Here is a 20035-nt window from a genome sequence, read left to right as displayed (position 1 = left end):
TGCACGTGTAATTGTAACAAATGCTACATTTTGCCAGTTAGGAGAGATTCAGAATTTGGAAATAATTTAACTGGACTGGAACAATTTAAAGGAACATCACTTTAATATAAAAACATTAATCAATACTGCAACAAAATACAGAGACATAATGGACAATTCCCTTTTTGATTATGCAGATTTTGCAAAACTACAAACAAGCATTTTGAGGCACTAGGCGCAAAGAAAGAAACCCTACACAACACAAGATTTCCCTCAAAACTTGATTGATCCAGTGGTTAGAGTGTAAGTCTGACTGGGGGGGGAACTGAAGGGTTCTATTCACTACGCGCAAGTCCCCTGTGAGTCTTTTCCCCCAGAACACCATTCACAACATGAATAAAGTTAACTGACAATGAGAAAGAAATCCCTTTGGGGTGTGTAAAAGACAAATTCCCACAGTAGTTAAACTACAGATAAAAGGGTACCATTTAATGCTGAACATACTAGAGTTGATGCACAGCCTGGGCAGGGAATGTACAGGCCATCAGCCTCATTATTTCATCTTTCCTTAAAACATTCATATACAGTAGAACAAGTGCTGATTGCATCTCAGAGTCATAATCATAATCATATGCAAAGAAAGGCTTTGGGGGACGGAGATGGTTTTCTTTTTTCTTTTTTTTTTTTTAAAACAGATTTGTTTTGCCCTTCCCGTGAACCCCTGAGGAGAATCCCCTGCCTCTAAAGAGTGGAGGAAAGCTGTGCATTTCACAGTGCTCCAGTGCAAGACCTCAAGCAGAGGAACAGAACCCCGCTCAGAAAGGCTGTTTGGTTATGAACCGGGAGAACATCGTGTAAGCGGCAATGGGTTTGTCAGTAGGAACCATGTGACCAGAGCCCTGGGAAGGTAAAGGGGGGGGTGGGTTAGAATCAGCTTTATTGGCCAGGTTTAAGTAACAAACAAGGAATTTGACTCCAGTTAATATTTGCGCTCAAAATACAACTCTCAAACAAAAACACAAAAAGAATGAACAGTAATAGATGGTGGAAAGATACCTACACAACAGTGGTATTAGTTGAAAATGGGAAGGTTACACCAAAGGGAAATGTGTGTGTGGTGCCAGCTTTGAACACTGACAGTCAACTAGAACAAAAGCCATCGACACTGGCTAGAGGTCATGTAATTGTGAGTCTTCTACCATCTTTGTCCTACCTTGACTGTGAGGAAGGCCAGGTTGGAGAACTCCTTGACGAAGCCACCGACCTGTAGACTCTCGCCATTGTCATAGGTCCAAGGCCGTCGCTGCACCTGCACCTACATGATATAATATCAATTATATAACAATAAAGGAGTCAGCTCAAAGAGTCATGGTTGTCCGGAGAGAGAGAGGACATAAAACTGCTTAAGGGGAGATAAGCTTGCCTCTTGTTGGAGGGATTCGACAAACCACTCATCACCAAGGAAGTTGCAGGCCATGTCGACATCACCATTGTACACCAGAATGCGGTATTTCTGTACAGAAGAGTGAAGAATTTCAGTGGTAAACACAAGTAGGCTGTGGCTCTGAATATTTGAAGATATGGATTCACTTAATTGAGGACAAAGTGGGACAGAAACCCCAGAGTGTGTGGTGTGCTCTGAATTGCTGACACGTGGGAACATGAAACCATCAAAACTGAAAGGTCACATGGATGACTTCACAAATGTAATGCCAAACGTCACAGCATGTTCGACATAAAGACCTACAGGCACCTCGCGTCTTAGCATGTACAGTAGCTCACCATATCTGTGGTCATAAATAAGTAGAGACTTGAACATGGAAAATTGAGAGCCTCAAAGCCAGACCAGTTAAGAACCACTGCCATATGCACTCATGTGGCAGTTGCAGAGTCTCCTCCCCCACAAGTCTATAGCTTTAACTTGCAAGGTGGTACGTTTGCAAGTTGCAAAGGTACCATGGGCGCAGTGATATCACGCAGCATCTGAAAATAGTCCCCATAGACAACAAGCAGCAGTAGTGCCAGTAGTTTGCAAGTTGCCTTGATTATTACGCCAGATGAGTAGTTCCATGTCAAATCAGCCTAGGTTTAATTTTCAGTTGGCCTTATTGCACTTAACTTAAGAGACACGTTTTAAATGGGAAAATTACCAGAAATCTTAGTCACTTTTAAACATGATGCTAGCAGGCGAGATGCTACTGGTCCAATCCGTTTCAATGATCTATACTAGGCTGAAGCTAAAAGTAGTACCGCCAGACTCACAGAATGGCTAGATGGACGGGAAAAATGTAAATATTAATTGTTTTGCTCGAGGGGAGGTGGAAAATGAGCTTATTTCCAAAAATGGCGGAATATCCCTTTAACTCACAAGTTTTCCCAGAAGCTTGAGGTACTGTTGGGTCACATCCATGTACAAGCGTTTGTACTTCCTGTTCACTTCAGCACTGCAAAAGCAAACAAAGTAAAAAAAAAAAAACAACAACATGTGAACCATCATAATAGAAGTCGGAACATTATTGCTGCACTGGCTACTTTTTTGAATTTCTGATTTTTTTTTTTGAAAATCTGATTTAAAACGTTGTGCATGTTCCTCCTAGATGCCATCCCTATAGAAAACTAGCAGCATCACAAGTCACTACAGTGCTAGTTGAATCTTAACCTAAAAACTTCTAAATTCACCTGCATATCTGCCAGTTGAGGGCTTTGGGTGAGATGTGAATAGCAGCCCTGACATAGGGATTGTTCAAGTAGAGCACAGATGGAGTAGAGTTTGTGCAAGGAGGGTCAAGCCTCACAGATTTGTAGACAGTCATCAAGTTTAGAAGTTTCTAAGGGACATAAATGTAGACAAGTTAGAACAAGGACAAGATGCTCCCGTCTTAGTGCAGTGTAGCAAGAACACCGGTCTAGTGAATTAGAAGCCAGTGAACAGATGGGGTCTGCTCACCTGGTTCCACACAGTGGACAGTTCATGTTTGATGAAATGGTTCCCCAGATCTCGGATGACAAGTTGGCCATTGTCAACACTGCATATGAAACACACAAGTGAAGCATTACAAAAAAAGAAAAAACGATGGAACAGGAGTATTAAAGAAATTTGGCATCATGACAACAGAAGTAAAGATTTAAGCAGAAAATATGCCAAAACAACATGTCCAGCTAAAAGCTCACCTGGCCCTCACTGGAACACCACCAGGGCAGGGAGCATACAGGTTATACATGTTCAGACCAGAGCTGTAGACAATATATTGCACCTCGTCCAGCTATTGAAACACAGAAAGGTAAACGTTAATGGGGATTGTTACCCCAAGATACATCCCACTGAACATGATCGGAAGTGGATGAAAATTATTGATTAGGTAACAGCCATGCATACATTTCTGGTGCAGTTTGCATCCTGGTTATTGTAGAAGTCACACTTCCCATCTTTACAGCAATATGTCTGCAAGGCTTTCCACAGGCTGCGGGCAGAAAAAAATATTTTAGAAGACATCCCTGAATGTAGCACATTACAAGGTGCATCAGTCAACTTATCAACCAGTAAAAATGGTACCTAGTGCCAAGAAGTCCATGGTAATATGCAAAATACACAAGCGAGTTGTCATTCAGTTCATAACTGGACATCCCATTCCCAACAGCTATACCCTGAAAATGACAATTCATGTTCATGTAACAGATTCCAAGAGTTCACTCAAACATGAAAATCAATTGTGCTGGTTTTTGAGACCAAAATGGCTAATTGTAAACCAATACATAACAAACCTGGAGATCAATGCTCTCATCTTCCATTACCCTCTCAGCCAGTGTAGGGATGTAGATTCCAGCATAACTTTCACCAGTGAGAAAGACCTGACTCTTTGCATATTCTGGGAAGAGCTTAAAGAATTCCTTTAGGGCAAGGTAGTTATTCATCGAAACCTGTGACAATAAATACAATAACTTCACTGCTTGGGCAAGAATTAAATCTCTATATAAAATACATAGCAATATTTACAATGCAGTTCTTTGAAATAATTCACTCATCTCAAAAGCTTTTGATGATAAAAATGCCATTCATCACACCTTTAACTGTACACAAAATATAATTCCTAACCTCCGTATCATTGGTGGCGTACTGATGGTCATCAGAGTAGGAAAACCCAACCCCTGCTGGTGACTCAAGGTACAACACATTGGCAATCTACAGCAGAAAAGTTAGAGGGATCACCTTCAGCAACACATATTTAGGCTACTACATCCAACCTGTAGCTAGTGTTAATGCAGACAAGTGTTAACAAACCCGGTTCCAGGAATGTTTATTATATTCCAATGTCATTCCATCATCTTGAATCTGAAATGAGAATAGTTGTTCAGTATTTCTCTCAATAGGCCTTCTCCTCTAAACAGATTTGCAAACCCTTTCCGTACATATTAACTTTGTAATTAGTCACATGGTATAACATCACACCACTTTCCTACAAATAAGGTTAGATTTTCAATGTTTCATAATCAAAACAAACAAGGCATTTATCAGGCTTAGACTGGACTAATGCCACACTGACCAAGAAAGGGCCATGTTCTGTGAGTAGCCCATCCAGAGAGCTGCAGCCTGGTCCTCCATTCAACCAAAGAACCACAGGGCTTTTGGCAGGATCTTTCTCAGACTCAATAAACCTGAAGACAGACAAAAGACCTCATCCAGTTAGTGTGGCAGGCATACACAATTGCACTTATGCTCTTGTTACACCGTGATCAGGAAGATTGACAGGGAGACAAATACAGTCCAAACACAAAACAGTTGTCTAGACTGAAAACCACTTTCTATCTAGCATAGGCCTACAGGTTCGACAAGTCATATGACCAGTCAGGAAATGGGCATGAACACCAACAAGGAAGCGAAAGTCAAAGACATGAGCCGATTACCAATAATGAAGGTGCTTGTTGTCAGCAACGTTTAAGTATCCCGAGTACTGCTTGAAGCTGGGCTGTTTCGAAAGTCCAGGGAGATATTTGATCTCATCAGCATCAGGCGCTCCAAAAACTCCCGTTCCGAGCAGCAATAGACATGAAACCACCAGAAGTGACATCTGCGGACACCAACACACAATGAGGCTACATACGGTTCTATGGCAAGACATTCCTTGGGTTCTCATTTTCCATGAAACACACAGCTGTAGTTTCACAAAGTCATGCCAAAGGTCTATGTTACTATGGGGAATCACTCAGTAGATCTGTATGCTGCATGAAGCTACATAATAAACGTCTGAGGTTTCACTGTTAGCAACATGGACAGCAAATGTTAGCAAGCATAATGCTACAAACAGGAAGAATTACAACAAAGTCATTGCGCTGAGCCAGCATGGAAAATACACAATTAACGTACAAACTGACCTAGAAGACTTCAATACCTCTACTAACTTATCACGTCATGTGGCTAGATAATACAACCTCACCTTGATGATGACTGATGGCTCTATGCAACTTAAACCAGACCTTCAGAATTTATTGTGAAATTAAACCATGTGACAACCCATTGGAAGGTCCCGTGATTCGGTCACGTGACACCAATAGTTCACTTTTAGAAAACTGTTCGAAATGTTATCAGGTTACTGACATTTTCAGCTGTGATAAGGTTACGTGTTGTACTTTGATTGAATTTCGAGTTCCGTTATTAATTACATTTAGTAATCAACACGTTTTAGGCTTAGCCTACTGTATACATGTTGTATAGGGAGTGTGTAGGGGTGTATGCATCATGGTATGCATTATTATGGACTATCTATGTATAAACATTCGCCAGCCATTCCATCTTCACCAACATTGTTTTTAACGAGTTAGTGACTTTCTACACATCTCTAATTGATATTCAGGGTCAGAATTAATGTTCAACTACTGGGTATTTTAACTAAAGAAAGAAACAATATTTCACCAAATGCGAAAATGCGATCAGGACGAAAACACCTCTTTTAATTTTATTATATGCCTTGGCGCGTGCAGAGGCAAGGCGCGTTCTCGCGCAATCTTTCCTGACGCATTCATCCGGGAGTCTGTTACGAGGTCGCTCTTCAACATGGCGGCGTCAGGTGAGGTTTATGTGAGCTTGCAGTGAGTCGGTTTTAGCACTTGTGAGGCCGTATCATCGAAACATCAGAATGGAAAATTGCGTTTCTATTACCAGCGCACTGGCGCAGTTCAAGCTGGGCATTTTATACGGACAGATTTATAATGGGGTTGATCACATTATATCGAAACACTAGCCCGGGCCGATCCAAGGGGTGGACGGCAGGGTGCTAGCTAGTTAGCCAGCTAACTTTAGGTGGGAATTAGCCGCTACTTTCGGATTTCTCTCTGAGTATAAGACATATCGATTGTGGACTGGGCCAGTTAGAGGTTACTCTTTTTGATTTAATGTCGAATTGTCGAGTTGTATTGTTTATGTACTTCGAACGATGATTCTTAGTAGCCGTCACATTGTATCCAACTCTTGTTCTCCGTGGGGCTAACTAGCTAACAGTTACCACCTAAGCGCATGTCTTGGAGGAGGGGCCGAGAGGGGGTCGAGAGTAGTTCCCCACGTGTACTATCAGGTGGGAATAGATGGTGTTCAGTGACTGGTGATTTGAAGCCTAATGTATATCCTATTCATTCACCTGTTAGTGCTGCCTTGGTTTGACTACGCTGTGCAACGTGACCGGCAGGTTAGCAGTCACTGTGTTCATGGTTCATACATTGCGGGAGGCTCTTTAGGCTAGTTATTATTTGCCGACAGGCACAGAAAACACCTTACGGTCATTAACAAGCCTGATAGTTTTATGTGAGATACTTTTGAAAGTTCTCCCTAGATTTAGTGTAACTAACTCCTAGATTGCATTATATCCCTCGTTCCCCACCGCTTCCTATGTTGATATTTGACGATTACTATTAAGGCCTGTCCTTGCAGTTGGTTTTCTTCTACACTGCACTAGGGTATACCATGCGTCCGGTAATTCAGAGTGGACACAGCCCGCGCCAACTGGTCCGGCTGCCATGGAAATTCTGAAAATGTTCTTATCTGCGATAACCGTGTGTTCTCTTGTCTGAGTTTGTCCCAAACAGTGGTCGAGGCGTGGCTGCTCAACTAGTGCAAGTCTTAGCAGACAACTACAATTTTACTGTGTTTTCGTCGTTACTAATGATGGCATGTTTACGCAACTGGCCTTAATATCCACGAACTCATTCACTGTCTTTGACCCCAGGTAAGAAGAAGAATAAGAAGGGGAAGACCCTTACTCTCACGGACTTCTTGGCGGCGGACGACAAGAGCAACAGCAGTCCAGCCCCTAGCTTCCCTACAGCCAAGGCAACCAGCTGGGCCGACGAGACTGATGATCTGGATGGAGATGGTGAGCATCAGAGGAGATTCGATTAGCATAGTGTTTAGAAAGCAGACATTGTCTAAATAATGCATATGAATGGGCATACAGGACTGGACCATTCACACATTTGCTCTGCTCTCCCTTGCAAACCATTCAGCAGCAAGCTAGTCTTGCTCAGGAGCAAAATGGGTGCTCAACCTTCTCTTTTGCAAATGCAACAGCTTAATGATGTCCAAGGATAAATCAATAAAACAGGAAAATGAACACATCTGGTACTACAAGCTATGATTTGAACCAGACGTCTCTCATCCACACCCTGCCTCTTTCTGCTTCTTAATCTCTTTGTGTTCCGGCCTCAGTCTCCACCTCCTGGCACACTGCAGAGGACTCATACCGGGGGCCCCCAATTGACCGCTCCATCCTGCCCACTGCCCCCCGAGCTGCTCGCGAGCCCGACGTGGACCGCTCCCGCCTGCCCCGCAGCCCCCCCTACACCGCCTTCCTGGGCAACCTTCCGTACGACGTCACAGAGGAATCCATCAAGAACTTCTTCAGAGGTCTTGCGGTGCGTAGTGAGCCCATGGGCAATTTTGACCTTGTTTTAGGAGGTGCTTGTTTTACGTTAAGCTCAACATTCATAGGTTGCCTGGTTGCCCGTGGCTACCAAATTGTTACAAGTGGCAACCAAGTGGTTGCCCCGGTCACAACCACATTTGATAAGCTTTGGCAGCCAAAACTGGTTGCCAGGCTGGCAACTACTTTCAAAAGTTAAGGTTTAGCCATGTTTAGTACCCTGGGAGGACCCTAGAGGCAATTAAAGCTTTTTTGGCAGTCTTAGCATTTCAAAATATGCTTTGGTCATGCATAAGGGGGGGGGGGGGGGGGGGGGTATTCCTGTCCAAAGAACAGTATTTACTTAAGAGTTCTTGTCCTTATTCTTCCAGTGTCTTACTCACCTTTGTTTGGTTCCTGTCTACTGCCGCAGGGTGTTTATGTGATCAATAATCTGTTCTCTGCTTTGCTCTGTGCACAGATCAGTGCTGTGCGTCTGCCAAGGGAGCCCAGTAACCCAGAGAGGTTGAAGGGCTTTGGCTATGCAGAGTTTGACGATGTGGACTCAATCCTGCAGGCACTCACTTTTAATGAGGAAGTAAGTTATATTTCAGATATGCTTATGTGGAATTCTGGTGCCTATCAGACTAGATCAAATGACTCTTTGATGCTTAAAGTTCCTCGTGTCCATTCTGAGTTGGGCAAGTCAGCCTTTTGTTATGGTGCCCCTACTTCCTGGAATAATCTTCAGTGCAATTTAAAAATGAACTCTATAATTCCATATAGTCAATTCAAGTCTGTGGTCACAAACCGTCCTATGCCAATTTGTACCTGCTTTAAGTAAATGTCTTTATTATTATTTTTATTATTATTTTTATTATTATTATTTTTGTTGTTATTATTTTATTATTATTATTTCATGTATTTTTATTTTATTATTTTTTTTATTTCCCCCTTCCTCCTCTATAATGCAATGTATATTTTCTTATTATTATCTTATTTGAACATCTCTTGTTCTATGCATTGTTTCTGTAATCTCGGCTTCATTGAAAATGAGGGCTACCCTCAATGACTCTCCGAGAATAAATAAAGGTTGAATGAATGAATGAATGAATGAAAAGTTTGCACAGCAGACACAGTGAAATGAACAGCAACTGTGTTGCGTGCGTGCGTGTGTGTGTGTGTGTGTGTGTGTGTTGAAAACATGGCTTAAAAGATGACATTTAAATTTGTTTGGAGCTTGTTAAGTAGAGATGTGATGTCATAGAGTAAGTGACCTGCTCTCTTTGCCAGTCTTGTCAGAGTCTTGGCTTGAAGTCAGTTTTTAACTGATTACAGTTTGTCTCAGTAATAGCTAATAGAGCACATAATGTTTCAGGAACTACCTGATGAGATTATCAGCTCCTCACTGGTGCCAGAAATCTTGCCAATACTGTATGTGTTCAAGAAATTCAAGCACTCAAGCTCTCTAACATTAAAAACAATGAAAATGCCTGTCATAGTTATTACAAGGCCATTCTTGACTTGTCAGCATTAAAGTCTGAACCAAGCGTCTTAACATTGCTCATAACCTCTATGGGCTGTTGAAATGAACAAGTTGATGCTTTGAGCAAAAAAAGAGATTTTTTGTGCAATAGGCAAGTCTATAGAAATCCTCTTCTGCTTATCTGCACTCCAGACAAGTTTATAGTTGATCTGTCGCAGCTCTGATTGTGTTCTGCATGCCTGAACCTTTTGTCTCCATAGAACCTTGGGAACCGGCGGGTTCGTGTGGACATTGCAGACCAATCCAATGACAAAGGTACAGTTACTCCTCATATCAAATTTGTAGTACAGAGTTCAGCTAATAAAGTGTCGGAAGACGTTTGTGCTTCATTTGAATGTATTTGTCTGTACTATACTTCTGTACCATGTAGATTTTGGTCAAGACATAGACCTCAACACCATATTTTTTCGCCTTCCTGACTACTACTCTGCTTTTCACCAGAGAGGGACAACGGATCTATGATGGGACGTGACCGGGACCGGGGGGGCCGTGGTATGGACGGACCTGCCAATACTGACTCCGACTGGAGAGCCAGGCCCAGCTCGGACGCCGACGAAGGACCGAGACGGGACGACTCTTACGGAGAGAGTGAGTTCACCTGCATGTGTAGAATCCTCTGATTTGGTTCTGACTGAAACCAGAAAGGAATGGGGCTTCAACCTGAACAGTCGGTTTCAAAATGATTAATGTCCTGTGTAGGGTTTCGGTATGGAAATGGATTTTTGTATGACCTTTAGTCCGAATGGAATGACTAATCGTTTGCTTACACTACTATTATGTACTTGCAGGGTCAAGGGACCGTTACGAATCAGATCGTTTCAGGGATGGACCACGGCGGGACGACGCCTTTGGTGGTGGACGAGACGGTGGACGTGATGGTGGACGCTTCCGTGACCGTTTTGATGACCGCGGACCCCGTGATTACGACCGAGGAGGTTGGTGTATTGTTAGCCATCAGCATATGGAACTGTTTTCATCAGATTCTGTAGCCTGATCGTTATCTATGTGGGTACTCATTGGTTCCGGTCCTCGTCCAGGTTTCGATTCCGGCGGAGGCCGCAGAGCGTTTGGCAGCGGGTTCAGACGGGATGACGATTTCCGCCGTGACGAAGGCAGGAGTGGTGGCGATCGCTTTGGTGACCGCTACGGTGACCGCGAAGAGCGATCATTCGAGAGGCGAGAGGAAAGAAGTGGAGGAGGTGTGTGTGTAAATGAGAGTGGTTCCTTGTTAGTGTTTGTCTTTGCATTTTAGGCTGTAACCTCTTCTGTTTGGTATAGGAGCAGGAATGGACATGTCCCATGTTATGGAAAGGGTGCCTGTTGATAACGTCTGCATGCATTTTGAGAACGTTGCATTTTGCTATACTGGGATATGATATGGAATGAGAAATGAGAGGCAAGGTTTGTGTATGCGTGTGATTCAGACATTATTGTGTTGAGCTTACTTCTGTCAATTATACACAGGCATTCTTGCCCTGTGAGGTGCACCCTATATTAGGCCGACTTAACAAGACTACGCATTAAAAGAATGAAGTATTACTCAACTTAATGTTAAATGTTGTTAAAAGAAACGGTACCTTAACACGCCCTCTATTGTAATGTAGAGGGTGCGAGTGTGTGTGTTGGGATGAGGCCATTAGTACTCTTCACACCCCATCTCATCAACCCTTCTCCTGTCTCCAGCGCCTCTACAGAGGCCCAAGCTGAACCTGAAGCCTCGCAGTGTCCCCAAAGAAGAGGAGGACGCGGGCGAGTCCACCCCACCGGCCGCGCCCAGCGGCGGCAGTCGGGCCTCCTCCATCTTCGGCGCCGCCAAGCCCGTGGACACGGCGGCCAAGGAGCGTGAGGTGGAGGAGCGGCTCAAGAAGGAGCAGGAGAAGCTGCAGAGGCAGCTGGAGGACGACAAGTTCCGGGGCGAGCGCGACAGACGCGACAAACCACAGGACAAGTGAGTGGGGAACAAATGGCCGACGAGAGTGGCTTTGGAGCCTTCGTAGAGATAAGGGTTTTTTGGTGTCGGATGATATTGATTTTTTGGTCACTTGTCCCATTGCAGGGAACCAAGCTGGCGCAGTGAGAAGGCGCCAAAGGAGCGCTCTCGGACGGGAAGTGACTCATCACAGCCTGCCCGAGGTGAGTGCTTTGCTACGACCCAGTACTGTTGTGCTCCTTGATTATACTGAATCTTGCCAGAATAGGTAGTTTATACCGAATTGTACTGGACGTTCCCTCTAAAAAAAGCATAGAAGTCAACCATATGCCTCTTTGATTTTACAAAGCTACTATGGCTATAGAATTCTGTTCTTGGCCACTACAGCTACACGCTTGTCGTATGCTGACTGACTCTCTCTCTCTCCCTCACCTGCAGTTTCCCGTCGCCGGGAGAGCGAGCGTTCTGTGGAGAACGAGGTCCTCAGCGGTCAGGAGGACGAGCCCCCGTCCTCCGGCTCCCGGCCACCTGCCTCTCCGAACAGTCAGGATGCCCTCCCCCTGAAAGTGATGCCAGCGCCGCCGCCCAAGGAGAACGCCTGGGCCAAACGGAGCACAGGGGGCGGCGCCAGCGAGGGCGAAAGTCGCGCCCCTGTGTCCCCCACCGGCGACCAACCCCCCAAGAGGTCTGAGTCTGACGCCCTGCCCTCATAAAACCACAACCAAACACAACCCCGTACCACAGGCTCGAATGCTATGAATTATATGAACCAGTCCCGTCGAGAAAAAAAAAGATCTGTGCCGCATTTACATCCACTCTGTAATGCAAATTAAAGAAAAAGAGAAAAAAAAAAATCTTCTACGCAATCTTCTAGTCAAGAAAGAAGTTGTGAAAAGCTGTGGTTTTAAAACATGAGGTTGTCAGGGCAATTAAAACGGAAAAATGTAATGAAATCTTAACAAATGTGTTTTGCTGCAAATAAACCCGTTTACTTCAACCCTGGACCTTTGATTATGCGCTATTGGAAGTTAGTCCACCTCCCTCTTGGGAATTAATTTGTTGTTCAATTTCGACTATTTTATGTGAATTTCAAGTGTTTTCAAACAGGATTTCTTGCCTGAATCGCATCGAAAAGTTTGACACGAACTCGGCTACTGTAACAAATTGTCTATAAGAGCAGTAGTTTTATGAGAGTGCGGAGGTACTTGAGTAGTATTTTTGTTTTGTTTTGTTTTGTTTTCTTCTTTTCTTTCATGCATTGTGTATATTAGCATTATTGATGAATGAGTATAATGTTGTATGGACTGGGCAGGTCAGCATTGAAGCGTCTTGGATGAGGGCGTGCGAGCAAGTTGCCTGAAACCCTTTGTCGCTAGCTTGTGTCAGGAAGTGCCTCTCTTTCGGCTTTTATACTTCCCCCTCCTCGGGCCTCGATCCTCGATCCTCACTGATGTACATAAAGAATGATGGGGCGGCAACAATGGGATAGTCTATCCCTTCTTCATATCTTTCTTTATGTAGATCAGTGAGGATCGAGGCCCGAGGAGGTAGGGAGGATGTATAAACGCTGAATGAGGGGCACCCAAAGTGTCGGGCGGCAGCTTTAGTCTGCGCACCCACAGTACCCAGCAAATACCGTTTCTCATCCCTCCCTCCTAAACCTCACTCCCATCCGGGTGGCTGCGCCAGTATAACCCACCCCAGGCTCAAACCCGTGATCCTGCATCTCCTCAGACTGGGAGGGGGGCGTGCTAGTAAGGAGCCTAAAACACGTGGGTACGAGCGTCTGTCTAGGCATTAGAAGGGTGGTTTTCCCACATATGTCTGAAATTTAGTGTGAATGTAAATTAAGGCCTTAGAAATTCCTAAATGTATTAAAATGGTATGCACTAGGTCTTGATTACTAGCTAGTTGTTGAAGTATATGAATGTTAATTTAATGTCGTTTGATTTATTGTTTTTTCTTTTTAGTTTTTTTATGTTTTGCCGTATAGACTGTAGGTTTAAGATTATAGTTATTTCTCAACAGCACAGATGCAGCAAGAATGTAGAAACTGTATTAGTTTGGAACTGACATAGACTTTGTGGTCTGTTTACTTTGCTAGTACTTCTGGGACTATGATTTTATTTTATAATTATTTGAATATTTTTTGACAGTATTGGCATGAAACAATTGTTTTTTTGTCCATGCCAATACTGTCAATTACATTCATAATGGTCTTCATAATGTCCTATAACGTCTTAAATGTAGCTTGTTGAAGCATACAGAAACAATGTACTCAAGGAATGAAAATTATTTATGTAGTCTTGTCAGGCTAACACATTTTAGAGTGTTCACACAATACCTCGTAGCGCATGCCATAATGCCTAAGTGCTGACTAAATATTGTCTGAAGGATTTTGCACAAATATTTGAGTCATGAGCTCATGTGCGTGTCTTTCCAGCTCTTCCGGTTCGACCGATGAGCGAGGTTCAGGCAAAGGTAAGGGTCCTCATCCATCATCACATTGACTCTTTTTAAGTCATCCAAACCCCCCCCCCCCCATCACCATCATCATACAGCTTACATGTAGGCCCTCTGTTAGCGACAGCGTAGTGATGCGACCTCATTTCTATGTTGCAGACGAAAACAAGGTGGACGGAGTGCGGCGGGATCGGGGCGCCCCGCGAGGAGGCCGTGGTGGGGGTCCTGCCGGCTCCGGAGCGGGGCGCGGCAGAGGGGAGGGCCCAAACCGGGACAAACGGAGAGAACCAGACAGGTATAGAATAGACTTGAATGCCTTTGTCACTGCACTGCACTGTCGGCCAATGACATTTCAGAGCATCTCCCTTCAGGCCTCAGTACATAGGTACCAACGTGAGTGCGGCATACCACATCATTAGATTCCATTCAGGGCTGTAGTGGAGGCTATTCACACGTGAACACACTATCCTCCTCTGAAATTTCAGAAATATAGTTTATCCACCTCTCAAAAGAGTTTGTTCACCAATTGCAGCTTTTAACATTCAAATAAAAATGCACCGTATTATCCACATTCACAATATGTACACTCATCAACACTTAAGAAACCATTTAATCCCACTGGCATTGTTCTCAACATTAGACAATAACCTCCACCATCATCAAACATATTCCAAATGCCGAATTTGTTTAAATAAATACGATATTGCGTGGTGTAGTTCACCTTACTGTGATCACAGAATTCATGGTTCACCTGCTTCTTATTGCTTTCTATAAAACCCCACACACCACCGCTGACTAGATCATAATCCAGTTTTATTTTGTCAGTGCTGGTTAATGAAATCCACTGGTTATCAAATGCTTGTCAGTTGAACATTTTGGCTCCGATGTGAGTGGCAAGTGGAAATGTCTGCATATTCATGTTGGCAGCTGGCTCCTATATGCGGAATGCTTTAGTGGTGGTACATACAAATAGAATCTTCCGCATACATTCTCTGCCCCTCCCCTTGGGAGTTTGTAACAGTATTGTTTTTGTGCAGATTTGTTCATTCCAACAGGACTTAACAGTCATTTGAATTCAACCCATGTTTAGAAAGAACAAGCTTCCTTTCCTTATAGTTTTCATCTGAATTGATGTCTCTGATTGATGCCATGTTTGTGAATGTGCTTTTGTAGGAAAGAGAGCAGAAAAGACCGAGACCCTAGAGCAGCACCTGAGCCAAAGAAATATGAGGAGACCCCTGCTCCTGTGAGTTCCTCAAACATGGATGTTTTTTAAGAGTAACTAAAGGGAGTTCGGCCTGGAACTTCAGGAAGTTCTTGAAGTGGAAGTTCAGCTTGACTAAAGGACACAACAGTTGACACAGCAATCATCAAACGATTTTCTTTAGGTCTGACTTTGGTATAACACAGGGTGATCTGCCCACAAAGGCTGTTCAAATCAGTTCAGTTAGTTTTTCTTGTGACTTGGTCAAATGTCTCACTTTCAGTAACTTAAAGTAGAGAGGAATAAGGAATCATTCATCATTAATGCTTTGGTTAGCAATAGTGGCAAATCATACTATTCCCGTGTTACCAGCGTCCTGAAGAGGAAGGCCAGCATTAGAGAAATACAAAACATGTATTAGCTGGTGTCAACTTTACTAACTACATGGAATGCAATGACATGAACTAACTTCATTGCTAGTTTGGCTATCGACACACAGCTTCTATTACATTTTTATTTATGTTTTTCCTCATTTTTAAGCTAGATATACAAAGTGAACTCTGAACTGCTAGTTTCACCTGCTAGTTAACATGGGCGAGTTCCTGTCTATGGCTATTGCACTAGAAAGCTTAGCTGGCTAATGTGTCATCTAACAAACTAAATCACTGCATGTGTGTGTACCTCAGCTACACTCCACTTCTAGAATTTTTAGAAATGTGCAGTACCACTTTGGTACGCAATCTTCCTTTTGGTGTACTTGTTTCTTTTCTTTGTGCACTATTGTGTACAGGAATTTAGACATTTTTATGATCACTTAAATTGCAAGCTAGACCAACTTAAATGTGCCCAGCAAACATGCACACCAAAATGGAATGGAAACCCTGACGATGCTAATTGGGAAACAATTTTCTTTTGACAATAGAACTACTAACATTTTAACGGTACCAATAATTTAGCAGCATTTCAGTTAAGATAGTAGGACTACCTCAATCTCTATTTGTTGTATTCAGTCTGTATCTTTACTTTGCAACATATTTTTTTACTTTAAAGACAGACAGTCACTTAGTCCCCTTTTACAGCCACGTTTTCCAGTCAACTATAAATATTGGAAGTAAGAAAGTTACCATACATAGTATTCTATGGTAATGTAATAATGCATCAATGTTGCTTCACCCATTTCTGAATAAATTATGAGGCATTTATGTACAGTTTTATGAGTGTGCTGTGCACAAGTGTCTTTCTTTTTGCATTTCACCACAGAGTGTTATATGAGTTGAGATTCTGAATGTCAGTACAATGCATTAGTTCAGCTGTGTAAGTCGGTGAAATAAAGACACTCAATGGTATATTCTTGCTGCTGTAATTTCCTGACTATTAGCCGCGACTTATACATTGATTTTGCAAAATTTCTTCAGCTATGAGGTTAATACACGGGGGCAGTTAATATGGTATCAATATGGTTTTGTTTCTTTTAACTTGCATAAAACACTGTCCTGCGGCTTATACACAATGCGGCTTATATACGGGAAATTACTGTACTTGTGTTGAAATGAGTTGACCGGTGTTTCTTTTCTGTTGTGCAGAAGTTCAGCTCGGCCAGTAAGTACGCTGCCCTGCTGATGGATGGAGACCCAGGAGACGACGAGGACGGGGAGTAACCAGCGGTAGCAGCGGTAGAACGAAGTCGCAGAAAATTAACGTAAAAAAAACCCCGCGAATTAAACTCTAAAGCAGAACATTTCTTTACATGTGTGATGGAGGGATGGCCCAAACGGCCCCAGGTGTCTTCCCCCAACCTTTACTTCAGGCCCAGAATGCCTTTTTGGAATGCCGATCCTAGAAGTTAAGAGAGAAAGTGTCACATACTGGACTTCTTTTTTTTTCTTTTTTCTTTTTTTTTCTTTTTTTTAAATGATGAAATTTAAGATGACTCGGATACACATTCGCAAAGGAAGTAATTGTAATAAATAAATAAATAAAAATATGGAAGAAAAAAAGCTTTGTGTTAGTTTGGCTTCTGTCAATTATCCAATTATCTGAGACATTAAAATAAAGAGCTAGATTTCCTCTTTCAAGTTCAACCCCTATCCAACGTCAATAGTATATTAGCACGCCTGATTTTAGAAGCTGTGACATTTCACAGCAGAGGTGTTGAGAATGACTGCCAGGTACTGGCTTTATCACCCAGGGGCTGTGTGTGTGTGAAAGAATGTGTGTGTGAGAGAGAGAGGTGGCCCAAACCCCAGCGACTGCATATTTAACTGGGGGACCCCCCTGTAGCTGTGTTGTTGTAGCTGTAGGACACACAGGAGGAGAGACGCCACAAAGAATCTCCTTGCCCAACGACTGCTTGCTCAGCTGCTCGGCCAGTAGCTCAAGACCCCCTTTACCCAGGCTGGGGTTACTCTCTCCTGTCCACAGGGATAATGCATCATCAGCGTTTTTGTACTTCAAGCTGTGCAGGGTCCAGGCTAGCTAGCCTTAGTTGTTAGCTGAGAACAGTCAACATTGTGAGTGTGCCATGTGTGTATACAAATGACAAGTAAATCAGGAATGGACTCCGTCACTGCGTGAGCATGCAGAAATTCATCTGTTTTAGATCGTTCAGCAGAGAACAATGCTGTTTACAGAAGACGGGCCATCAGTTATAAACATTGTGTGTTGGAAGGAGTGAACCAAATGAAGATGAAACGTCGCACATCCACAAATGGCCATAACTTGCCCCTGGGGATCAAGAAACGGATGGATGATTGCCACCAGTACAAACCTCTATCTACTGTATGTCTTTCCCTCTCTTTTCTCCCTCTCTCCTTCCCTCTATCTTTTTCCTACTATCCTCTCTTTCTCCCTCTCTCTCTTTCCCCCTCTGTACTCCTCCCTCTTTCTCCCTCTCTCCTTCCCCTCCCTCCTCTTTCTTGCTCTCTTCTTCCCTCCCTCTATCCCTCTCTCTCCTTCCCTTCCTCCTCTCTTTCTCCCTCTCCCTCCCTCTGTCTCTTTCTCCCTCCCTGAGCCCGTCTGCATGAGAATGCGTGCACACAGACTGAACAGATGCAAAGTTTACGTGTAAGCAGTATTCCCTGGGTGGGAACAGCATCTCCTGTGACAGATGGGCTTAGTGTGAGAAAATGTAGTCTGAGTGTGTGTGAAGAGAGTATCGAGCGCATTACTCGTACAATAAATGAAATGTCTGCGGCACACATACATATAATTACACTACTGCTGCCTTTAATCTTGTTTGAATGTGTGTGTGTGTGTGTATGTAAACAAATGGGTTGGTTTGTTTTCCTAGCAGAGCCACAGTTGTTGCTCGCTGGTGGTCCAGTTGTCACGTCGGCCATTGAGTGAAGGGAATGCCAAGGCCAACTGAGCTGTCTTGCTCTCGACGCGACTGCAGCTCTTTTCAATGAAGAGGTCTCAGAGAGCTGCCTTTCAGCTCCTCGTCTCGCTGATCTGATGGCCGGGGTCCTTTGCCTGCAGGACTTTTGGGCAGCGGATAAAAGTGACCCCCGCAGAAAGAGCTCATTGTTGCCGATTGTCCTCATTCCCCGGAAAGCTTCTGGAGGACCGCTGTTTCCCGGCTCACTGTAGACGAGCAGCCTGCGCTCAAGGCTGCAGTTTGTCACAGAGGCTCTTGTGGTGGGGAGCTGCCTCGTGGGGGCACATCCAAAGGCCCTCGGACAGGGAGGGGCATTGTTCTCTGTGTGCGGTGAAAGATTACATTATATTATGCTAGAATAGAGGAGCCCAAAATATCCCGAACCTCTTTAAAGGATCTTGATTCATCATCTCGGCCTTTCCCTTCGTTTTTGGAAACTTTCTCCATCTTTCTCTCTCCCTTATTCTCTCTCTCTCTTTCTTCCTCTCTCTCTCTGTCTATCTCTATCTATTCATTTATCTATAAATCATAAGTAATCAGTTGATTGTGGTGTGTGAGAGTGGTAGACTACAAGGGGATTCACGATTCGTTACCGATTCCTAAATTCTTCAGTGCCGAGGAATGTTGAACTAATTGCAGCTGGGTGGGAGGAAGGGCAGTGGGTTTGTGCAGTGGTGGTGCTGATGTTTGCGTGTGCACATGCGTGCCTGCGAGAGAGAGAGAGGGAAAGAGGTGCTGCCGATTCTTAATGGTCCCCTATGGAGCGAGAGAAGCGGAGTGCCAAACAGGGTGGATAGGCCTGACATCATCTGACCAAAACAGCTGTGAGTGTGAGTGTGTGTGTGTGTGTGTGTGTGTGTGTGTGCGTAAAGACTGTGAGGACACCCAGGGAGCGAGGGGCCAGGGAGGGAAGGGGGGGGGGGGTGCTGGAATTGGGCTCCTCAGCTCTCTCTCTCTCTCTCTCTCTCTCTCTCTCTCTCTCTCTCTCTCTCTCTCTCTCTCTCGGCTGACAGGCAGAGAAACACACAGAGCCACAGAGGAGCCACGAGGGTGTGGAGCGCAGAGGAACAAGAGGGGGGAAGATCTCTGGATCCTCTTCTCTGTGTGGGACGGAGGAAGAGAGAAAGAGGGAGAGCGGAGGGCTGGATCACAAGAGGGGAGAGGAGGACGAAGGAGAGGGAGGGTGGAAACGGACGGGACAAAGGAGATAACGGGAGAGGCTGACGGTGGACCATTGGAGCTATGGGTTGTGCTCAGAGTGGACAGTGGTGTGTGAAGGAGAGGAACTCGGCAGCAGTGGGACTCCCCAAGACCAGGGACTGTTCAGACGACTGCCCGGAGATCCTTAGCCTCACTGAGGTAAGCCGTCTTGGGTCTAGAGAGACTGTAGTTACGTGTGAAGCTCAATCCTCTGTCAGAATTCTCCATGTCGTCCACATCTTGTCACTGTCATTGACCAAATCTCATGACAGTGGTCATTTTGGAAAGTAATATAAGAGTGACAGTTATGCTTATAGAAGTGACAAGCTCTTAATGCTTTGATGCAATCAGTACGTTGTTAGACACAGACCTTTCGACCATTAGATTGTTGAGGGTCTTTTTTTGGACCTTCTTTTTAAACCCATTGACATTTTAAGGTATCACCTTATGT

The 20035-nt window shown here is 44.0% G+C and overlaps 2 protein-coding genes across 3 annotated transcripts; one reads left to right on the top strand and one right to left on the bottom strand.

Annotated features, from left to right (window-relative positions):
• Window positions 1–84: 84 nt before the first annotated feature.
• Window positions 85–5504, bottom strand: ctsa (cathepsin A). The gene is made up of 15 exons (XM_062546284.1): window positions 5412–5504; window positions 4882–5045; window positions 4521–4632; window positions 4259–4309; window positions 4073–4159; window positions 3742–3897; window positions 3533–3624; window positions 3356–3440; window positions 3151–3242; window positions 2927–3005; window positions 2659–2807; window positions 2348–2423; window positions 1403–1492; window positions 1193–1294; window positions 85–878 (listed from the first exon to the last, which is right to left on the bottom strand). The coding sequence occupies exons 2-15, from the start codon at window positions 5043–5045 to the stop codon at window positions 795–797; spliced, it is 1419 nt and encodes a 472-aa protein (XP_062402268.1). The 5' UTR covers window positions 5412–5504; the 3' UTR covers window positions 85–794.
• A 393-nt stretch (window positions 5505–5897) lies between these two features.
• LOC134093024 (eukaryotic translation initiation factor 4B-like) lies at window positions 5898–17005 on the top strand. 2 transcript variants are annotated; one of them, XM_062546277.1, is made up of 15 exons: window positions 5898–6041; window positions 7194–7340; window positions 7673–7878; window positions 8347–8463; window positions 9612–9666; window positions 9853–9999; window positions 10200–10346; window positions 10449–10610; window positions 11095–11359; window positions 11468–11544; window positions 11780–12026; window positions 13785–13822; window positions 13964–14099; window positions 14978–15050; window positions 16592–17005. In XM_062546277.1, the coding sequence occupies exons 1-15, from the start codon at window positions 6029–6031 to the stop codon at window positions 16664–16666; spliced, it is 1905 nt and encodes a 634-aa protein (XP_062402261.1). In that variant the 5' UTR covers window positions 5898–6028; the 3' UTR covers window positions 16667–17005. The 2 variants fall into 2 exon arrangements, with proteins under 2 accessions (XP_062402261.1, XP_062402262.1); XM_062546278.1 differs by lacking the exon at window positions 5898–6041 and adding an exon at window positions 6473–6545.
• Window positions 17006–20035: the final 3030 nt, after the last annotated feature.

This window comes from Sardina pilchardus, chromosome 9 (genome assembly GCF_963854185.1).
Source record: "Sardina pilchardus chromosome 9, fSarPil1.1, whole genome shotgun sequence".
Taxonomy (NCBI): domain Eukaryota; kingdom Metazoa; phylum Chordata; class Actinopteri; order Clupeiformes; family Clupeidae; genus Sardina; species Sardina pilchardus.
This window is presented reverse-complemented; position numbering and strand designations above follow the sequence as displayed.

Coding starts and splice junctions, on each gene's coding strand:
- ctsa (XM_062546284.1), bottom strand. CDS start 5,045: ATGTCACTTCTGGTGGTTTCATGTCTATTGCTGCTCGGAACGGGAGTT. Junction 3,625..3,741: donor ATGAGAGCATTGATCTCCAG/GTTTGTTATGTA, acceptor TGTCATTTTCAG/GGTATAGCTGTTGGGAATGG. Junction 3,243..3,355: donor ATGCAAACTGCACCAGAAAT/GTATGCATGGCT, acceptor GTGTTTCAATAG/CTGGACGAGGTGCAATATAT.
- LOC134093024 (XM_062546278.1), top strand. CDS start 6,488: ATGTCTTGGAGGAGGGGCCGAGAGGGGGTCGAGAGTAGTTCCCCACGT. Junction 7,879..8,346: donor ACTTCTTCAGAGGTCTTGCG/GTGCGTAGTGAG, acceptor CTCTGTGCACAG/ATCAGTGCTGTGCGTCTGCC. Junction 11,360..11,467: donor CGCGACAAACCACAGGACAA/GTGAGTGGGGAA, acceptor GTCCCATTGCAG/GGAACCAAGCTGGCGCAGTG.